Source organism: Ursus arctos, unplaced genomic scaffold (genome assembly GCF_023065955.2).
Source record: "Ursus arctos isolate Adak ecotype North America unplaced genomic scaffold, UrsArc2.0 scaffold_3, whole genome shotgun sequence".
In the NCBI taxonomy this organism is placed as follows: domain Eukaryota; kingdom Metazoa; phylum Chordata; class Mammalia; order Carnivora; family Ursidae; genus Ursus; species Ursus arctos.
Window position 1 is genome coordinate 52,293,638 of NW_026622985.1, and position 20,245 is coordinate 52,313,882.

The 20,245-nt window shown below is 36.5% G+C and overlaps 1 protein-coding gene across 1 annotated transcript in view; it reads left to right on the forward strand.

Moving 5' to 3' along the window:
• Window positions 1-2,983: 2,983 nt before the first annotated feature.
• Window positions 2,984-20,245, forward strand: part of STK31 (serine/threonine kinase 31) — a 73,202-nt gene continuing 55,940 nt past the window's right edge. The window contains exons 1-5 of the mRNA XM_057304403.1: window positions 2,984-3,023; window positions 3,110-3,162; window positions 9,128-9,226; window positions 13,072-13,146; window positions 14,631-14,789. Of these exons, the coding sequence (XP_057160386.1) occupies window positions 2,996-3,023; window positions 3,110-3,162; window positions 9,128-9,226; window positions 13,072-13,146; window positions 14,631-14,789 (414 nt within the window). The 5' untranslated portion in view covers window positions 2,984-2,995. The remainder of the gene's footprint in view (window positions 3,024-3,109; window positions 3,163-9,127; window positions 9,227-13,071; window positions 13,147-14,630; window positions 14,790-20,245) is intronic.

Here is a 20,245-nt window from a genome sequence, read left to right on the forward strand (position 1 = left end):
TGAAGGCAGACGCTTAACCGCTGTGCCACCCAGGCGCCCCTCTTCTTTTTTCAAGTAGGCTCCATGCCCAGCGTGGAACCCAATGCCGGGCTTGAACTCACCAACCTGTCTAGCAGTTTCTTAAAAATTTAAACACACATACCAATATCACCCCACGATTCTACTGGTAGGTATTAACCCAGGAGAAATGAAAGCATATGCCCATACAAAGATTTGCACATGATCCTTCATAGCAGCTTAATTTGAAACAATCCTAAACCGGAAACAATCTAAGTGTCTATCAAGGGGCACCTGGGTGGCTCAATCCCTTAATTGTCTAACTCTTGATCCCAGCTCAAGTCTTGATCTCAGGGTCGTGAGTTCAAGTCAGGTTTTGGGCTCCACGCTGGGGGTGGAGCCTACTTAGAAAAAAAAGTGAAAAGAAATTCTAATCAAAAGGTAGATAAACTGTGTTATATTCATGCAATGGAATAGTACTCAATAGTAATGAGTAATAAAGTGTTGATATACCTGACAAAATGGATGAATCTCAAAATAATTACGCTGAAAGAAATCCGATAGAATGTACTTGCGGCATGGCACTAATGTAGGGTGACAGAAAGCAGAACCTGTCACATGGGGTAGGTGGGGGAAGCCAAGTATTTTACAGGGGCATGAGGAAACTTTTGGGGGTGAGTGAAGGAAATGATTGTTACCTCCTGAGTATGTGTATACATATGTTCACTTATCAAACTTTGCATTAATACCTGCAGTTTATTGCAAGTCAATCATACATCAATCAAGATGTTAAAAATTAACAGAGATAATTTTCAACTGTTATGCAAGGTTTGCCACAAAATATAAGATCTGCATATATCTGCACAGCTAAGCTATATTAATTTTTGTCCCTTAGTGTCGTGAAAAAGCTGCAACATGGGAAAGCTCTGACTCCAAGGTTGGGCTGAGAAATGATAGTAAAGCTACTAATCTAAAAATTACATTTTCCTTTTTACTGAACTCACTTTCCATCTTGTAAGACGAATGTTGGGGATACTTCTAATTTGGCTCTTTTAAAATCTACATCACCGTGAGCAAATTAGGACTATGAAATTCAAACCACTACCTTCCGTCATTATTTGTAGCCTGGTAAAACGAACCTACCATCAAACCAGCCAGTGTGGGGCGAAGACGCCCAGAAGTCCCTGGCGCGCAGACTCTGTGCGGAGCTCTCCACGTGCGCAGCCCCGCCCAGCGCGCCCCTCCCGGCGCGCCCCGCCCCAGGCCCCAGGATTTGTGGCCACGTGAAGGAAGCAGCAGCTCCCAGCAAGCCCGGTTGATGGCGCAGCGCCGTGCGCGCAAGCGCAACGAGAAGCCTGAGCGGCCTCCGAGCGCGCGGTAAGTCTCTGCACGTGCGCGACTGGGGGCTGAAGGCTGGCTGCGGTGGTGGGCGGAGGACTGAGGGCCCGGCGTTTGGGGCTGAGGGCACTTTTCTAGAACTTCTATGGCGGAAAGTGTGAGGTCAGTAGTAGTCATTTTGGTAGGTTCGGTGGCGGCCGCTTCCAGGACCGTCTTTTCACCCGTGGTTGCCGGTTAGGTCTCCCAAGTATGGGGCGAGGCCCATTTCCTGGCCTTCCTCAGCCTTGGAATCGCCTGCCTACTTCTGAGGGTGACGGGCACCCCAGCTTTTGAGTTACGGTGCTGGGAGGCAAAACCGGCTTGCAGATAACTCAGGCCTGAGTGTTCTTAGTGGAGATGGGGTCTCTCAGGCCTGTAGTGGGGTGGAATTCTCTCTTCCCGCAGATTCTGTGCCATTTAAACTTCAAAATCCCACATAAAATGGGTGTCGAGGAGCGACCAGGACTCGCTCATTCCAAATTCTTGCCGTGAATTGGAGTTTTGGAAGTGCCATCTGGTAGTCCAGTTTTGCAGGAAGCGAGTGCAGCATCAATTTCTTCATAATTATCGTGGGTAAAGGCTTTTTGACCGCCTTTAAAATAAGGTTTTAAGATGAAACTATAGTTTGTTTCTTGGGATTTCCAGGCATTTTCAGTTTTACTAAATTTAAGGCAATGGCTTCCAGAGAAATGTAGTCTCTCTAAACAGATTCCAATTTGGTATTACAACTTTTTGCTCAACTAAAAAAAATATATATATTTTTTACCGTTAGTGGAAGAACGATACTTGTTTTTAAGATATATTCATGTTGCTTAATGTATGTGAAAAAACTTAAGGTGTAACAAAAATCAGAAGAATAAATTAAAAAAATTTTTTTTGACTTTTTTTTTTCTGTGACAGTTCATTTTTCTCTTTCCGTAGTTGAGAAAGCATTTGAAACTTTGGTGTAGCACTGTTCTTAGTTAACTTTTAAAGCTCTTAAAAACTCTATGTTTTCAGTTTCCTTCAGAGAACTAACATTTGGGCACGTAAAGTGCAGTATTCTAGTGTATTAATGATAAAATTATAAACTAGTCAACATTTATTTTGAAACATTTTGGAGTTGGAGAGTATATTATGTAATGAAAATTAGTTTTGATGTAATGGGCAAAATTTGATTCATTTTGCAGTCTTCTATTGCAGGATATCTTCAAAAGTAGAAACCACTGTACCTTTTAAAATTGATTATCCTGTGTTCTCTATATATTTGTAGTGCTTTTTGTTTATGATGCCCTCCCAAATGGAAAGCAGCATGCACTTTGCTCTGAAGTATTGATTTATGTAACTGATCAAAATATTCTGGTTATCCACTACAGTGTAAATTTGTAACAGCTTGGCTGAAGAGATAATTTCAAAGGTTGTATATGAAGAAATTGCAGAATACAGTATATTCAAATAAAATAACTAATTATTGAAGAAGATCTCTGAGCTTATTTTTGAAAAAGTTGAATTTTGATTATTTAGGGACAAAACTTACTCGTAGGAATTCGAACATTATATAGTCTTTATTCACTGTAAATGGACAGATTATTGAACTTAATTCAAGGTATTGAATTGTTTTAGTTTTTCAGGGATTGTCCAGATGGATGAAGATATGCATTACAATAAAGGTACTGACACAAAATTATTTTTGGATGTAAGAGCTACATGACCTTGATTAATTTCTAATTTTCATTGCATTTTGATTTGGTTTTAGTTGAAGATGTGGTTGGAAGTCATGTGGAAGATGCAGTAACGTTTTGGGCCCAGGTAAAGAGCCTGGTTGATTTTTCTCCTCCCTCCCCTTCTTCCACTAACTCAGGTCTTGCCCAGTAAAAACAAACATAAAACCCCAAGAATATAGATATCCTTGTCATTCTCAGTGCCTAATTATTCTTTTTTTTTTTTTAAGTTTTTAAATTAACATCTAATGTATTATTTGTTTCAGGGGTACAAGTCTGTGATTCATCAGTCTTACACAACACCCAGGGCTCACCACAACACATACGCTCCCCAGTGTCCATCACTGAGCCACTCCATCCCTCTCATCCCCCTCCTCTCCAGAAACCCTCAGTTTGTTTCCTAAGATTAAGAGTCTCTTAGGGGTGCCTGGGTGGCTCAGTCGTTGGGTGTCTGCCTTCGGCTCAGGGCGTGATCCTGGCGTTATGGGATCGAGCCCCACGTCAGGCTCCTCCCCTGGGAGCCTGCTTCTTCCTCTCCCACTCCCCCTGCTTGTGTTCCCTCTCTAGCTGGCTCTCTCTCTGTCAAATAAATAAACAAAATCTTAAAAAAAAAAAAAGAGTCTCTTATGGTTTATCTCCCTCTCTGGTTTCATCTTGTTTCATTTTTTCCTCTCTTCCCCTATGATCCTCTGCCTTGTTTCTTAAATTACGCACATCAGTGAGATCATGTGATAATTGTCTTTCTCTGATTGACTTCTCTTAGCATAATATCCTCTAGTTCCATCCACGTTGTCGCAAATGGCAAGATTCCTTCCCTCCTTCCTTCCCTCCTTCCTCCTTTCCTTCCTTCCTTCCTTCCTTCCTTCCTTCCTTCCTTCCTTCCTTCCTTTTTTTGATGGATGAGTAGTATTGCTTTGTGTATATATACCACAACTTCTTTATCTATTTTTCTGTCGATGGACATTTGGGCTCTTTCTGTAGTTTGGCTATTGTGGACATTGCTGCTATAAACATTGGGGTGCAGGTGCCCCTTCAATCACTATATTTGTATCTTTGGGGCAAATAGCCAGTAGTGCAATTGATGGGTCATAGGGTAGGTCTATTTTCAACTTTTTGGGGGAAGGTCTCTACTGTTTTCCAGAGTGGCTGCACCAGCTTGCATTCCCACCAGCATTATAGGAGGGTTCCCCTTTCTCCGCATCCTCGCCAGCGTCTGTCATTTCCTGATTTGTTAATTTTAACCATTCTGACTGGTGTCAGGTGGTATCTCATTGCGGTTTTGATTCGTATTTCCCTGATGCCGAGTGATGTGGAGCACTTTTTCATGTGTCTATTTGGTTGTCTTCTTTGAAGAAATGTCTGTTCATGTCTTCTGCCAGTTTCTTGATGGGAGTATTTATTCTTTGCTGTTGAGTTTGCTAAGTTGTTTATAGATTTTGGATACTAACAATTTGTCTGATATGTCATTTGCAAACATCTTCTCCCATTCTGTCAGTTGTCTGTTGGTTTGTTGATTGTTTCCTTTACTGTGCAAAAGCTTTTTATCTTGATTAAGTCCCAATAGTTCATTTTGGCCTTTGTTTTCCTTGCCTTTGGAGATGTGTCTAGGAAGAAGTTGCTGTGGCTGAGGCCAAAGAGATTGCTGCCTGTGTTCTCCTTAAGGATTTTGATGGATTCCTCTCTCACATTTAGGTCTTTCATCCATTTTGAGTCTATTTTTGTGTATGGTGTAAGGGAATGGTACAGTTTCATTCTTCTGCATGTGGCTGTCCAGTTTTCCCAACACCATTTGTTGAAGAGACTGTCTTTTTTTCCACTGGACATTCTTTCCTGCTTTGTTGAAGATTAGTTGACCACAGAGTTAAGGGTCCATTTCTGGGTTCTCTATTTTGTTCCATTGATCTGTATGTCTGTTTTTGTGCCAGTATCATACTGTCTTGATGACTACAGCTTTGTAATAGAGTTTATAGTCTGGAATTGTGATGCCACCAGCTTTGGTTTTCTTTTTCAACATTCCTTTGGCTATTTGGGGTCTTTTCTGGTTCCGTACAAAAGTGCCTAATTATTCTTAGCATTATTTAACTCAAGACATTATTAGAAGACAAATGGCTACAGCTGAGACTTACTACCTGAGTTACGAATACTCATAATACACTGACTTAAAAAAGAAAGCAGGATTATAATTGTGGTTTCAGAATTACACTCAATTTAATACCAATAATCTAGGCTGCATAAATTACTGAATATGCCTAGATACTTGTATTTGTGAAGTTACAGCCCCATCTAGGGGTCTTTTATAAGATTGTTTCTTAAAAGATACTAGGGAATGAAGCATGAGAGACTATGGACATTGAGAAACAAACTGAGGGCTTCAGAGGGAAGAGGGGTGGGGGAATGGAATAGGCTGGTGATGGGTAGTAAGGAGGGCACGTATTGCATGGTGCACTGGGTGTTATACGCAACTAATGAATCATCGAACTTTACATAAAAAAAAAATTAAAAAATTAAAAAAAAAGATACTGTGTTTTTAAAATGTCATTTTTCTTTAATGGCTTAATTTTGAATTTGAGATACAGTAACTTTTTCATCATAAAATTGGAAGCACTAGTGGAACCCTATAATTTTCTACTGTCAGACTTCAAGTCAGATAACTTTGCTTAGTTTTAAATATAAATCAATGCGCCAAAATGCTTATGTTCCAGAATTTAAGAAGGTGAATCCCTCTAGTGCATACAATTACTCACTAATTTTTAATTTTTTGAACTACGTATGATGTGGGAGGGAAGGGAATGACATTTTTCTATACTTTCTGCAGTATAAGAACTCTTTTGCAGTTGGAATGAATTGGCAGTATGGAAAACAGAATTTATGAGAAGAAAATTTGTAGAAGAATATGATTAACCCAGAGTTTTGACATCTATGTAGACAACATTGTAGAGGGGTGATACTCATAGAAAACTTGTGGTAAATATGTGTCTCTGCTTATTTGGATATTTCCTAAAGGGTGCCATATTCTCTGCCTGTTGTCTTTGTATTAATAGCAACTGTGTCCTAGGTTAGGTGATAGATATGTTTAAGCTCATGGCTTAAATAAGATTTTCTAGGGACACCTAGGTGGCTCAGTCAGTTTAGCGTTGACTCTTGATTTTGGTCTTGTGGGATCTAGCCCCGTATTGGGTTCCATGCTGGATGTGGAGTCTGCTTAAGATTCTCTCTCTAAGGGTGCCTGGGTGGCTCAGTTGGTTAAGTGACTGCCTTCTGCTCACGTCATGATCCCAGAGTCCCAGGATCAAGTCCCGTATCAGGCTCTGGGCTCAGTGGGGAATCTGTTTTACCCTCTGATGCTTCTCTCTCTCTCTCTTAAATAAGTAAATAAAATCTTAAAAAAAAAAAAAAGAATACTAAAGTTAAAAAAAAAAATTCTCTAACCCTCCCCCATCTCTTTAAAAAAAAAAAAGATTTTTCTAGATCATCACTGTTCAGTAGAAATATGTGAACCACAAAAGTAATTTGAAATTTAGCAGACACGTAAAAAAGTAAAAAAAAAAAAAAAAAAAGGTGAAATCAATTATATTAAATATATTTTATTTAATTCAGTATATCTAGAATATTTCAAAATGCAGTCAGCACAGATATATTTATAGGTGTTTTATTTTCCTTTTTCATATTAAGTTTTGAAATCTGGTATGTATTTTAGATACATCGCAAATCAGACCAGCTGTTTATAGTGGGTATTGGCTGTTGTATTTGGTCAGTGCAGCTGTAGGCTTTGATTTCAGTTGACTGTAATGTGAAGCTGTTGATTGAATTCAGAGCTACTATTTAAACCAGGAGTCAGCAAACTTTTCCTGTAAAAGATTAAATAGTAAATATTTTAAGGATAATGGGCCATATAGTCTATAGCAACTATTCAACTCTGTCAGCTCTGCTCTTGTAGTGCAAAGGCATCCATAGATAGTACATAAATAGATGGAGCTGTGATCCATTAAAGCTTTATTTACCAAATCAAGTGGGGAGGCCAAAATTTGCCAACCTCTGATTTCAGCCACAAAGTTGAGGATTTGTAAAAATTTAAACGTTTTAAGAAGTTAGGAAACATGTCATAAATGGATGAAAAGATTAAGGGCTAAAACTACTAATGGCAGTCACATGAATTGATTGATTATATCAAGAAGCAAATTGTAAAAATTTTTTTATTTACTTGAGAGAGGGAGGGAGAGAGCACAAGCTGGGGGAGCGGAGGGAGAAGCAGGTTCCCCCCTGAGCAGGCCGGGCTCCATTGTCGGGCTCCATCCCAGGACCCTGGGATCATGACCTGAGCCAAAGTCAGATGCACGAATTGTAAAATTTGATAGGAGTTGGAATGGATATAAATAAAGAGTAGAGATTTACAAATATGTGGAGGCCGATCAAGACGAAGATCTGCCCATGTATATTCTCTGCTTTTCTGCCACTATGGATTTCTGCCTTATAAGCCACTTATATGAGTACACTACACTTATATGAGTACACTATTTTTGGTAGCCCCAGTGGGATGAGTAGCAGATGAAGGAATTTTAAGTGTTTGACCTTCACTTTTGTTTGAAAGAAAGAGCTTCCATTTATTTTAGTCCAGATAGCTATATGGTCTAATTATGCAGAATATTTTGGTGTATTCTGAACTTTAGAGAGTTAATTCTGAGGGTTTATTCACAAAGGCTGCTTGTAATGTGTTTTGAATCAGTTTCAATTCAGGTCCCTTTTTTACTGTATAGTGATACTGACACTCATCATGATGTCTTTGGAACGGCTCTTTCTGAGTTTCTTTTCAGTCATCAGAGATAATCATGTTCTTTCTAACCTTACTGAATATTTTGCTGATATATTTTTTTAGAACATATATATTTAATTATTTTGGAATAACTTTAGGCTTACAGGAAGGTTGTAAAATTAGTAGTCTTTAAAAAAATTTTTTTATTTAAATTCAATTTAGTTAACATATAGTGTATTATTAGTTTCAGAGGGAGAATTCAGTGATTCATCAGTCTTATATAATACCCAGTGCTCATTACATCATGTGTCCTCCTTAATGCCCATCACCCAATTACCCCATCCTCCTCCCCTCCAGCAACTCTGTTTGTTTCCTATAGTTGAAATATATTGAATGCCATCAAAAGTTCCAGGATCATCTTTTATTTCCCTGTTCTAGTCCTGAAATCTACCATTCTCCAAGGAACTCTGATTACTTTTATTGGAGAATGGTGTTTAGAAATCAAGATCTTGACACTGGGTGTGCTTACTGCTACTGGAGTATCATTGCTTTTGGGCCCTCTCAGCAGACAGAGCTGGGAAGTATAGATGTATAAAAACTTACACATATACACATCTATATTTCTGTGTGTCTTTCTTTCATATATGCATATATGTGCACACAGACATATACTATGAGTTTATATGAATAACTTCCAATTCTAATCTAACAGTGTAGGCTCATACTAGCCTTCTCACCTTGTTTGTAATTTTTTCCTCCCTGCTCCAATTATCTGTAGTATATTGATTTATTTGTTCAATCCTAGTGTACACCTAAAGGAGTTTTAAAACTGTTAGCCTATACCCATGAGAAATGAATTTACTAACTAGATTGCAGTATTTGTGTATAGAGGATTATATACATTTTGAATTTTTTTACTTGTTTCCTTTCTACAACAACAAATATATGGGAAGACATGTCATTTGACTAAAATATGTTGTCCATTTTGAGCAATTAGAATTTGATCTAAAGTACAATCCAGAGATATTGCTTAAAGTTACCTCCTCTTATGATTTAATAGTATTTGATATCTTAGTTTGAATTCCAAGTAATCTGAACTCACTGCAAAGTAAAAATTTTCTATACCTAGAACCATTTCTTATAAAGAACTCATTTGAATTATGAAAAATACTGCTGCAAGAATTTGATTTAATTTCTAATGCTTCAAAATCTTTTAAATATTAGGGTAATAGAACTCTCAATTATGTAACACTGTCAAATAATAATTTACTGAATCTTATAATGTAGCTATTCTTTCTTCTAGAGTATTAATAGAAATAAGGATATTATGAAGATTGGTTGCTCATTGTCTGAAGTTTGTCCCCATGCCAATTCAGTTTTTGGGAATCTTGATCCAAAGAAGGTGAGCCATATTCTTGGATATAATTATTCCATCTCTTGATAGCTTTCTTATGTCTTAGATTTTGTAATTGTTGGAATTTTTGATATATTTGAAAAGAAGAGGCAAAGTTTTAGAACTATGTAAACCGTAGTCATATAAATTTATTCTTTCAAAAATACTTATGGACTATGTGCTATGTACCAGGTACTGTGGTAAGCACTGAGTATACAGTGGTGAACAAAATAGAGTCCTTGCCTTTGATACTGATGGACAAAAAAAATCTGTAGAAGTAATCTTTATGGAGAAGAGTGATGATCTTTTTCTCTTTTTTTAAAATTGAGGTATAACTTAAATGTAGTAATGTGTTCATGTCTGAGCTGTACAGCTTCATGAATTTTTACATATGTATGCATCTATATAATCACCACCCAGATCAGGATACAGTTCCATCTTCCTGGAAAATTCCTGCAGGCCTTTTCTCAGTCAATTCTTGGTCAGTAGTCCTTCTAACAAGAGTTAATTATTATTCTGACTCTGTCACCACTTGCCTGTTCTTAAATCATACAGTATTTACTCTTTTGTGTGTATCTGGTGTTTTTAGTTCAACAGAATTTCTGAGATTCTTTCATATTATTGTGCATATTGGTGTATTGGTAGTTTGTTCTTTTTGAAGCCCTGCAGATTTCATTGTGTAAATACACCACAATTTATTGTCCTTTGATGGGCATTTGGATTGTTTGCAGTTTTTGGCTGCTGTGAATTTAGCTACTATGAAATACTTATACAGCCTTTTATTGGATGTATTAACTTAATTCTTTTGAGTATATATCTAGGAGTAGAATTGCTAAGTCATACAGCAGGCATGTTTTACCCTGGTAGATACTGGCCAAATAGTTTGGCAAAGTACTGAACCAGTTTTCATTCTTACCAGTAAAGTATGAGAGTGATGAGGAGGCATTTAAATTAAAATTAAAATTTAAGGAGACACTCTAAGGCACACCTCAGAGTGAGTGCCTCTTTAACTTTTGTGCCATGAATGCCTTGTTTGCATTACCCAGCTCAAAGCTCTGGTTATTTATTTATTTTAAAAAAGGTTTATTTATTTATTTTAGAGTGAGGGAGAGAGAGAGCCTGCGAGTATGAGCTGGGGAGGGGCAGAGGGAGAGGGAGAAACAGACCCCCAGCTGAGCAGGGAGAGCCCCACGTGGGGCTCTATCCTAGGACCCCAGGATCATGACCTGAGCAGAAGGCAGATGCTCAACCCACTCAGGTGCCCCAGCTCTGGTTATTTAAATGGGGGGACTAGATCTTATATTTTGATATGGAATTAGGTGGTTAAAATAGTGTACATAAGATGAGCCCATTTGTGTAAATAAAAAACAAATGTATTTTAGCATATATGTAAAATTAGTGTAAATGTAAAATTATTTTAAGGTGGTCCAAGTTGAAGAGTGTTGGGAAGGAAGTCTTACTGTTTACCCATTTTGATGTACTTTGATTTTCTTTTAATGTGCTTCTATTAGTTTTATTTTAAAATAATTAAACCCCAATGGCATATATGACAATGTGTAAAAAGAAGAAATTAGAAGGAAAGAATGTAGCTTGGAGCTGAACATTAGAATGGATAAGGGAGTGTAATTTGTAAATTTTTAGGTTTTAAAGCATCTTTGTAGACTTTAGTAGAGTTACAAATTAAGACATTCCCACTTTTCCTCTTTTGAATGCAAAATACTTGCTTTACAAAAAATTCAAAACTAGTTTCAATAATGGATTTCTTATTATAAATGATTATTCAGCATCCTTTGGTTACTTATGAATGGATTATACTTTGTAAATTTTCCATAGTGATTGATGGGTTCTCTTCCTCTCATCATGTAGTCAGGTCATGGGCTATAAATAGTGAAGCTGTGAGAGGAAAAGTTTGGGACCATGGACAATGGGAGTGAATATATAGTTACGACTGTGTTTTATTTTTTATTTTTTAAAGATTTTATTTATTTACTTAGAGAGAGCACAGACAGAGGGAGAAGCAGACTCCCCATTGATCAGGGAGCCCGATGTGGGACTTGATCTCAGGACCCTGGGATCATGATCTGAGCTGAAGGTAGATGTTTAACTGACTGAGCCACCCAGACACCCCTCTGACTGTGTTTTAAAGACACATCTCTTTGCAAGAGACTTGTATTTATGAAGCTTGTGATTATTCACACTAACAGAATCAAGAACTTCAGATTCTTCAACTTTGTTGAGTCCCAGCTCTATTTCTCGATTTCTAAGTATCCCCACCCCTACCTGGACTGGGTTGCAGTTATACCCCATTTCTGTCACTTGTCTTATATTGGATTGTTAAATTTATTGGTGTATTATTACAAAGTCTGAATTAAAGGTAATATGACCTCTTGCAGAGTTTGAAATTGATTAGGGCTGTTGATTATCAGCTGTTTTGCTACTAAACCTTTTTGCTTGCTGAAAAATATAGTTAGATGGTTGGGAGAGTGTACCGTGCCATTTTTGCCCTCTTTTGACCTCCAGTTGTTGAGTGTTAACTGAGGGAACCAGAGTTAAGTGCTAATTGAACACACCTATCCTTTGTAACATTTGCTTTGTTAGATATCCATTGTGTGTCTGAATTGATTTGTACTTTATTGCTTTGGGAGCTAAGGATTTTTATATTTAATATGTATATGTCTTTTGCTTCAGAATCTCTGAATTTGTCCTACCTCACAGTGATACACCTAAAAGTAATTTTTATACTTCACTTAAAGCAGTGTTTCTTGGTGTTTCATTATGCCCTTCTAAGGCATTTTTCCCCTAATGGTTCTCCTCCCCTAAAGACATATTAACACCATAGATACTCAATCTGTTTATGTTGTCAGGTAGGTTTGAACTTTGAAGGGATACAAACTGTTGTAATATTGAAGATACCCCCCTCCCCGAACCAGTTTTCACTCCTTGGGAATGAGATTTCCCGCATTGAGAATGTATGATTTAAGGTGGTTATCAACCTAGCACTCTATTTTGTATCCGCGCCTTGTCCCCAGGTGATATTTGGCAATGTCTGGAGACATTTTTGATTGCCACAACTGGAGGGGGTGCTACTGGGGTCTTGTAGGTAGGGGCCAAGGGGGATGCTGCTAACTATCCTATAGTTCACAGGACAGAGAGACCCTGCCCCATTTCCCTGCCAAAGAATTATCCTGTCTGAAAATGTTAATAGTGCTGAGGTTGAGAGATTAACATAAAGTATGTTAGTTTTCCTTTGTTTTTTAAATTAGACATAATTAAATTAAAATATGAACTTAAATGAAAATTCAGTATTAAAGATTTTATCTAATTTAATTTTATCCATTTAATAGCATTAGAGTCTTTATATATAAAGTAAAAAGTATAAAAATGTTTCTTGGATGGTAGGACACATGGATCCCACATGGTTGAGAATTAGACTTAAGTGGCATGTTCTTGACATGTTTTTATTTTAAGAATAATTAATTGTATCATTTATGTCTTTAGACATTAAAAGAGCATGATTTTAAGACTTTGATGCTTATGCTTTTTTTTTGAATTTTGTTTTTATGTCTTTCCTCTTTTTCTTTTTTGGAAGCAGACTTGCACTATGGACTCTGAAGTCAGGTTGCCTGACTTTGAGTCCTGGTTCTGTTACTTACTGGCTTATGACTTTGGGCATATGACGGTGAACACAATGTATCTGCCTCGTATGGTTGTGAGAATAAAATAAGTTGTTATATATAAAGTGCTTATTGCCAGATAGTAAGTGCTTAATAAATGCTAACCATTATTCTGATTTACTTAGCATGCTTTGAGTCATTAAAATGCTAAATGATTTTACTTTCTTTTTCTTTTTATAGATTTATGGCGGATTATTTTCTGAAGATAAATGTTGGTACAGATGCAAAGTACTGAAAATCATCAGTGATGAAAAGGCAGGAACAAGTGTTTAGTTGTTGTTTTTTATTTTTTTTTCCCCTGAGCAATGATTATTTTGGCTCCAAAATTTGATGCTTATTTAGCCCTTCATTGCTTATACATAGTAGTAAAGAGATCTGGTTCATTTGAACTTATAAATTGATTAAACATTTTTTTTCCCCCTAGTGATCAGAAAAGAAATGAATTGCTTAAAAAAATCCAGGTCACATTCAGGAGTATTCTTCTGAATTTAAGCTGTCACATAATTACCAGAGATTGTCCAAGAGTAGATTACATAATTTGTAGATTATGTTTGCTGACCAGTTGCTCTTAATCATCATGTTTGGGTCTTGCTAAGTGACTTTAAAAAGTTCATTCTATTAAGATGGGGTAGGAAAAGAACATTTGATCTGTCCTTAAGAAGTTCTTAAGAAGTTCTTTTTATCTTTTGCTTAGTTGATTTGCATATTGTTAATGAAGACTGACTTGCTGCTTTTTCATGCTTTGGTTAAATTTGATGAATTTTCTTTGTGTTTAGCTATTTGAGTTTTTACGTTATGAACTTGAAGGAGATTTTAAGGGGATTTGTGGAGATGAGATTCTGAATAACTGGTGGCAATTGCATATTGCAGGCTGTGTAAAAGCATCGCTGTAGGCTCTCCTTAATGCTTTTTTTTTTCCTGTATCTGCTTTACTGGACTTCAAATATTTTCTCATGCGTATATATTTTATAGATATTTTTCTTTGTGTAATAAGGAGATGATAAGATGAAACAACTTGAGTAATGCTCAGAATAACTTTTTTAAAAAAATTTCACGATTTATTACTGTCCGAGGTTATGGTTTATCTTAGTGAAATAGACCTTTCTAATTAGACGTTTTCCTCACGGTTTGACAACTGGAGATGGTATATTGTGTTTGCTTTTGCCTTGGCTTTAACTTCTTAAAATTAAGGGCAAGATGGCTTTTGACCTTGTGATAAACTCCTTTTCTTTTTTACTTTCTAAATAGATACAGAGCTGGAGGTGAGGGGACTGATTGATTTCCTAGGTCTAACAAGGAAGTTTGATAATTTTGCCTTTTTTTTCAGATTTTACTGTTTCCAACTTGAATTTAGGAATGTTGATTGATTTTTAGCATTCAAGATAGGAGAGGCCATAAGCTTCATAGATTTATGTTTATTTGAATACTAGCTGTTAAAAAAAAACAAACGTAATGAGAAATGGTAGTCTTGGAAACAGTACTGTTTGGTACTATTGGAAATAGTACTGTTGGTAACTAGTTCACTAGTACCAAACAGAGATTACTGGGATCTCTTGGACCATGGATTTTCTTAATTTTGAGGATATTGTTGAAGGTCTTGTTTCTAAATACATTTTGTCAGTTTGAGGTAAAATGCCCTGAGGTAATTACAGGTAATTAACAGAAAGCAGCAAATTGATGGTTTCTTTGGAGATGTTTAATCTAAGTTCCATGTTAGTGTTTGTCTCATTTTTTCCCAGTGTCTGGTGAGATACATTGACTATGGAAATACCGAAATTCTAAATCGCTCTGATATAGTTGAGATTCCTTTGGATCTGCAATTTTCTAGTGTTGCCAAAAAATATAGACTTTGGGGACTACAGATTCCTTCTGGCCAAGAAGTTACCCAGTTTGATCAGGCAAGTCACAGATTTTAAATATTTTTGTTAATGGAAGTAAAGCTATGTGTTTGAAACCAAATATAAATGTAGTAAAATTCTGCTGATTTTCTTTAATATATTACAAGCCTGTATAGATTAGTGAAAATATTAATTATAGGATAATTAAAAGTAATTATGTAATAATTTTAAAATATGAATCATATGATTCAAAAGCAATTATTTGTGCTCATCTTTGCTAGGTAAACATTCATAGTGATCAGAGTTGCATATGTGTATATATTTACAGAATAAGTATAAGTAATTTCTTCTCATGTGAAAGCTTAGAAGAGTCTCTTATGATGGAGAAAATGATGAATATAATTATTGTTATCTTTTGCTTTTGATAGAGTATTTATTTTTTAAGATTTTATTTATTTATTTGAGAGAGTGTGTGCACAGTCAGGGGGTAGGAGAGAGGGAGAAGACGACTCCCCGTTGAGCAGGGAGCCCGATGCAGGACTCGATCCCAGGACCCCTGGATCATGGCTGAGCCGAAGGCAGATGCTTAACCGACTGAGCCACCAGGTGCCCTTGAGAGAGTATTTATTAAATAAAAGTAATCTTTAACCTAACCCTGGGCATAAATATCACAAAACTGAAGTCATTGGAGTTGAGAATTAATCAGATTTATATCATTTTTGCAAGGGTTCATACTGTTTGGTGTAGTAGTTTTCAATAATATTCTGTCTAGATTCTAGTTTGTATCTATAGATTCTAGTTTGTATCCATTTCCATTAAAGTTTGGGTTAGTAACCTAATTCTGGCAGCCATCTGATAATTTCAGCGGTAGTCTTATGGGACTTCTACCTCCTTTTAAATCTCCTGTGAAATAATGATGTACTTTTGGTGGGTGTTAATGCTGTTGAAATATTATTGCTAAGTAATCAGATTTGTATTTTTTTTATTTAGCAGCTCAAATGACTTATATGAAAAAATGATTTAATCAATAACTGTGGGATAGTAAAATTCAGAAACTTATTTGCCTCTTTTTTTCTGTTTGTTTTGTTTTATTTTGAGAATCTTGGAGGTTGTTGGGTGTAGTTTTGTCTGCAGTATAGTTACTTATAAGAAATATTTCTGTACTTGGAACTCAGACTTTCAGAGTAAAGCATAGATATTATTGTAAAATTACATCCCTAAATTTTGGTTTAAAATCTGAAGTTTTTTATGTTTTCCTTTAACCTAGATGTTTTGAGCAAGGTAGAGGCTTGTTTTGAATTTCTTGTATGCCTAGAACCCTAGAATTTTAAATTTATAGACCTTAGAATTCCTCTGCTCTCACCTTGTTATTTTATAAATGAAGAAATTGGGTCTAGAACAATTAGATGACTAATTATTTATAGTCATAAAGCTAATTACGTTGAGTGAGGGCTGGAACTCAAGTCTGTTGCTGTTCTCATGGTAAGATGATAAAAAAATGTATGTTGATTGAAACAAACATGAATCAAGAATAAAAGGTCATTTATGAAAATTAGTTTTGGAACTGAGGAGTAAACTTTAGTTTTTGGGAATGTTTTGTATGCTTCATAGCTTCTTTACAGGTGGTGGTATTTGTATTTGCATGCTTAAGTTCAGTAAAAGACTCTTAGCAAACTGAATGTTTTCTGGAAAAAAATAGTTACTCTTGAATGTCTCTGCTTAAGAAGCCCATGTTTAACCATTAATTCTCAGCTCAAGGCTCAAATATAATTTCCTATATAAAGTCTTTGCTAATATCCACCACCCATTCCCCTGTAGCTGTTTCATTCATTCAGTGTATAAGGCATGTAGAGTTGCATTTTTTCCCCGCCCACACAAGATAGTGAGCTTGTAGAGATAAGACAGTCTTAATGGAGACAATATTTCATTCATTTTTCTATGCCTCATCTCCTTGATCTTGCCTGTTAGGTGTTAGATGAGCAGCCAGTTTATCCAGCATTTGAACAAATGAATGAATAGTAGTGATTTAGTTTAAAAGAGAGAGAGTGGAGAGACACTTCCAGAAGGTGACCTAGGCACTAAAATACATTCAGTACGTTTTAAACCAACATTTTCATACCCATGTTATAGCACAGTTGAAATTGATACACAGAATAGTGGTTACAAATGCTGAAGATCACATAATTTATGCCCTAAATGCCTTCCTTATTTTAAAAATTTTATGTAGAATCAGGGAGTGAGAGCTAGAGATTGGAATTTGGATTTAACAGATTAAAGGCTTTTTAGCCTGTTTTCTAATTTATCCAGACAAGATTAGGTAGACTAAAATAGAAAGCAAGTGATGCTTTCTTGGTTTTGAATAAAGCTTACCAGTTTGGGAAACACAATGAGATATGTCTTAGAAAAATGACATCATCCTTTTTTAATCATTGAAAGCTCTGTGTTCTAAAACAATGACAAGATTTATTTAAAAGAAATATCTTATTTATATCTTTTAAATAACTATGTTTTAAAAATAAATAGATCTCTTTCTGGCATGCAAGACTTAAGAGGAACTATAACATATTTCTCACTATAAAAATTAAATATTTGACATTTAAAAAAGAATGTGTAGAATATTATGGTAAAGTATAATATTAAAAAACCCATGTATCATCTATTTGGTCATTCTTTTTGTTAGTTAGAATTTAGGAGAACTAGATTTTATTCCAAGTTTAGGGTTCTGTCTTTGTGATTATGTATAATTCAGGGAGAATTTTGTTGAACAACTAAATGTGATTGGTGGCCATAACTAAATGGAATTTGACATCAGGTAAAAGTGTAAAAATCAGATTTTTGCATAACATATTTTAAGCAAGGAGTAATATACCTTTAGAGCATTCAGTACTCTTGTAGAAAATAGATTATTTCCATTTAAATCCATATGTTGCCCAAAGACAGAGTTTCTTGAAATATTAAGAATTTTACATATTCCAGCAATAATTTTCAGACACTGTCACTTCCATTAACATTTTAGGAGTAGAAGTTAGGAGTAGAAGTTGTACTTGATTTTTTTTTTTTTTTTAAGATTTTATTTATTTATTTGACAGAGATAGAGACAGCCAGCGAGAGAGGGAACACAAGCAGGGGGAGTGGGAGAGGAAGAAGCGGGCTCATAGCAGAGGAGCCTGATGTGGGGCTCGATCCCATAACGCCGGGATCACGCCCTGAGCTGAAGGCAGCTTAACCGCTGTGCCACCCAGGCGCCCCTGTACTTGATTTTTGATAGACTTTCAGCTTAAAGGTAATGATGTGAACAAAGGCAAAAGAAAAAAAAATTGAGTCAGGCAGAGTGTCCTTCCGGTAGGAACTCAAGAACTCTGCAGCCTTGATGTTAATACTTTGCTAAAAGCAAAAGGCAACCTTAGCTTAACATTAGCCCGACCTCCAAAATCCTGCAAGTCTCCTTTATCATGTAATAAGGTCTCCTTTGTCACGTAAATTCATTTGGAAACTTCCTTTATCTCTACCTACCCCTCTTGTTAGCAGTCATCCTCTAAGCATATGGCCCACTGATAGACATCTGAAGGGTCTCCTGACTAAGGTTTTACCAGACAGTAGCAAATGACTTTTTCCTAACAACAGCCAGCCCCTCAAGGTCCTGGAAACCTTGCTTAGAGACTTATGCTCTCCCTGACCCCCCTCCCAATTTGAAAGTATATAATGGGCGACTCCTCATGACCCCACCGCAGCTCTTTCTGCCCATAGATCTTGTTCCCATGCTTTAATAAAACCACCTTTTTCCACCAAAGACACCTCAAAAATTCTTTCTTGACTGTTTGCTCCCAAACCCCAACATTGTCACATTAGTTGAAACCAAGGGTTTTTGTATGAAAGAGGTTAACCCAAAACCACTTTCTGATTGATCGAAATCTTATCTGATATATTTCTATGAATTATATTTTGAATTTGTTAGCTTTGCTTGCTTGATCTCATTTGTTGGTGATGTCTTCTGAACCATCTTTGCTATCTATATTGGTATTCTTGGTAAATTCAAGCCTCTCAGGATGTGCATATTTTAAAATTTTATGATTTGAAAGATTTATAAAACCTGTGTTTTTGTAAACTTTTAAAATATTTTGTCATTTTGGTTTGTGGATTAAAAAAAGTTTTTTTTTTTTTTTTTTTTTTTTGGGTGGTTAATGATGAGCATTTATAGTTTGCCCTCTTCTGCCCTTTCTGTACCCTTTTAGGTCCAGGGGTTTTTAACTTGGGGTTAAAATGTATTACAGTGAAATAATTTTCTTTGTAATTCTGTGTATTGTGTTTTATTTATTTATTAAAGATTTTTTATTCATTTCTTTGAGAGACAGAGCACAAGCAGGGGGTGGAGAGGCAGAAGGAGAGGGAAAAGCAGGCTCCCCACTGGGCAAGGAGCTGATGTGGGGCTCCATCTCAGGACCCCATGATCATGACCTGAGCCGAACTAAGGCAGACACTTAACAGACTGAGCCTCCCAGGCACCCCTGTTTCATGCATTTAAAAACATTTTTCTGAGGATTCCAAAGGTTTCACCAGGCTGATAAGGAGCCCATGGCACAGAAAAGGTTAAGAACTCCTACATAGGTCTCATTTCAATACTTTATAATACTGTATAGTTAAAAAAGAGAATATAGTTACTCTTTACCAATGTTATTTAGTTTCTTGTACCTTGAAATTTTTTTTTTTCTTCTTGTTCCTCCTCCTCCTTGGATCTTGACATTTTTTCTTTATCCTCTTTCCTCCCTCTTCCCCTTCTTCCTCCTCCTTTTATATTTAAATGTGGCTAGCTTGTATTTTCTAGTTTTTAATTTGGTCTTTTTTAAAAAAAATATTAATTTGAGAGAGAGAGCTTGAGCATGGGTGGGGAGGTGAAGAGAGAGAAGGAGAAGCAGGCTCCCCGTGGAGTGGATCAAGCCTCGGGGGCTGATCCCACTGGCATCATGACCTGAGCCTAAGGCAGATGCTTAACAGACTGAGCCACCTCGGTGCCCCTGTAAAACTATTTTTAAAGTTTTGTTGAATTTGAGTGCCTTTTCTAGATACCAGAATTCATTTTTATGTGCTGTACTCCTCAGGACACCATTGCTTTTTTTCTTTCTTTTTTTTTTTTTAAAGATTTTATTTATTTATGTGACAGAGAGACAGCCAGCGAGAGAGGGAACACAGCAGGGGGAGTGGGAGAGGAAGAAGCAGGCTCATAGCGGAAGAGCCCGATGTGGGACTCGATCCCGGATCGCCAGGATCACGCCCTGAGCCGAAGGCAGACGCTTTAACGACTGCGCCACCCAGGCACCCCATCAGGACACCATTTCATGTCATTGGGACCAAAATGGTCAACACCATCTGCTTGGTTTAAAACAATTATTCTAGGGTATTTAATTGGTACACATTTTAAAATTCATAAATATGGATGCCTATGCAGGTATTACCTCTACTTCTGGAAAGGAAGATTTCTCCTCTAAATGTGTAATTAGAATGTATTCATACAAATGGAG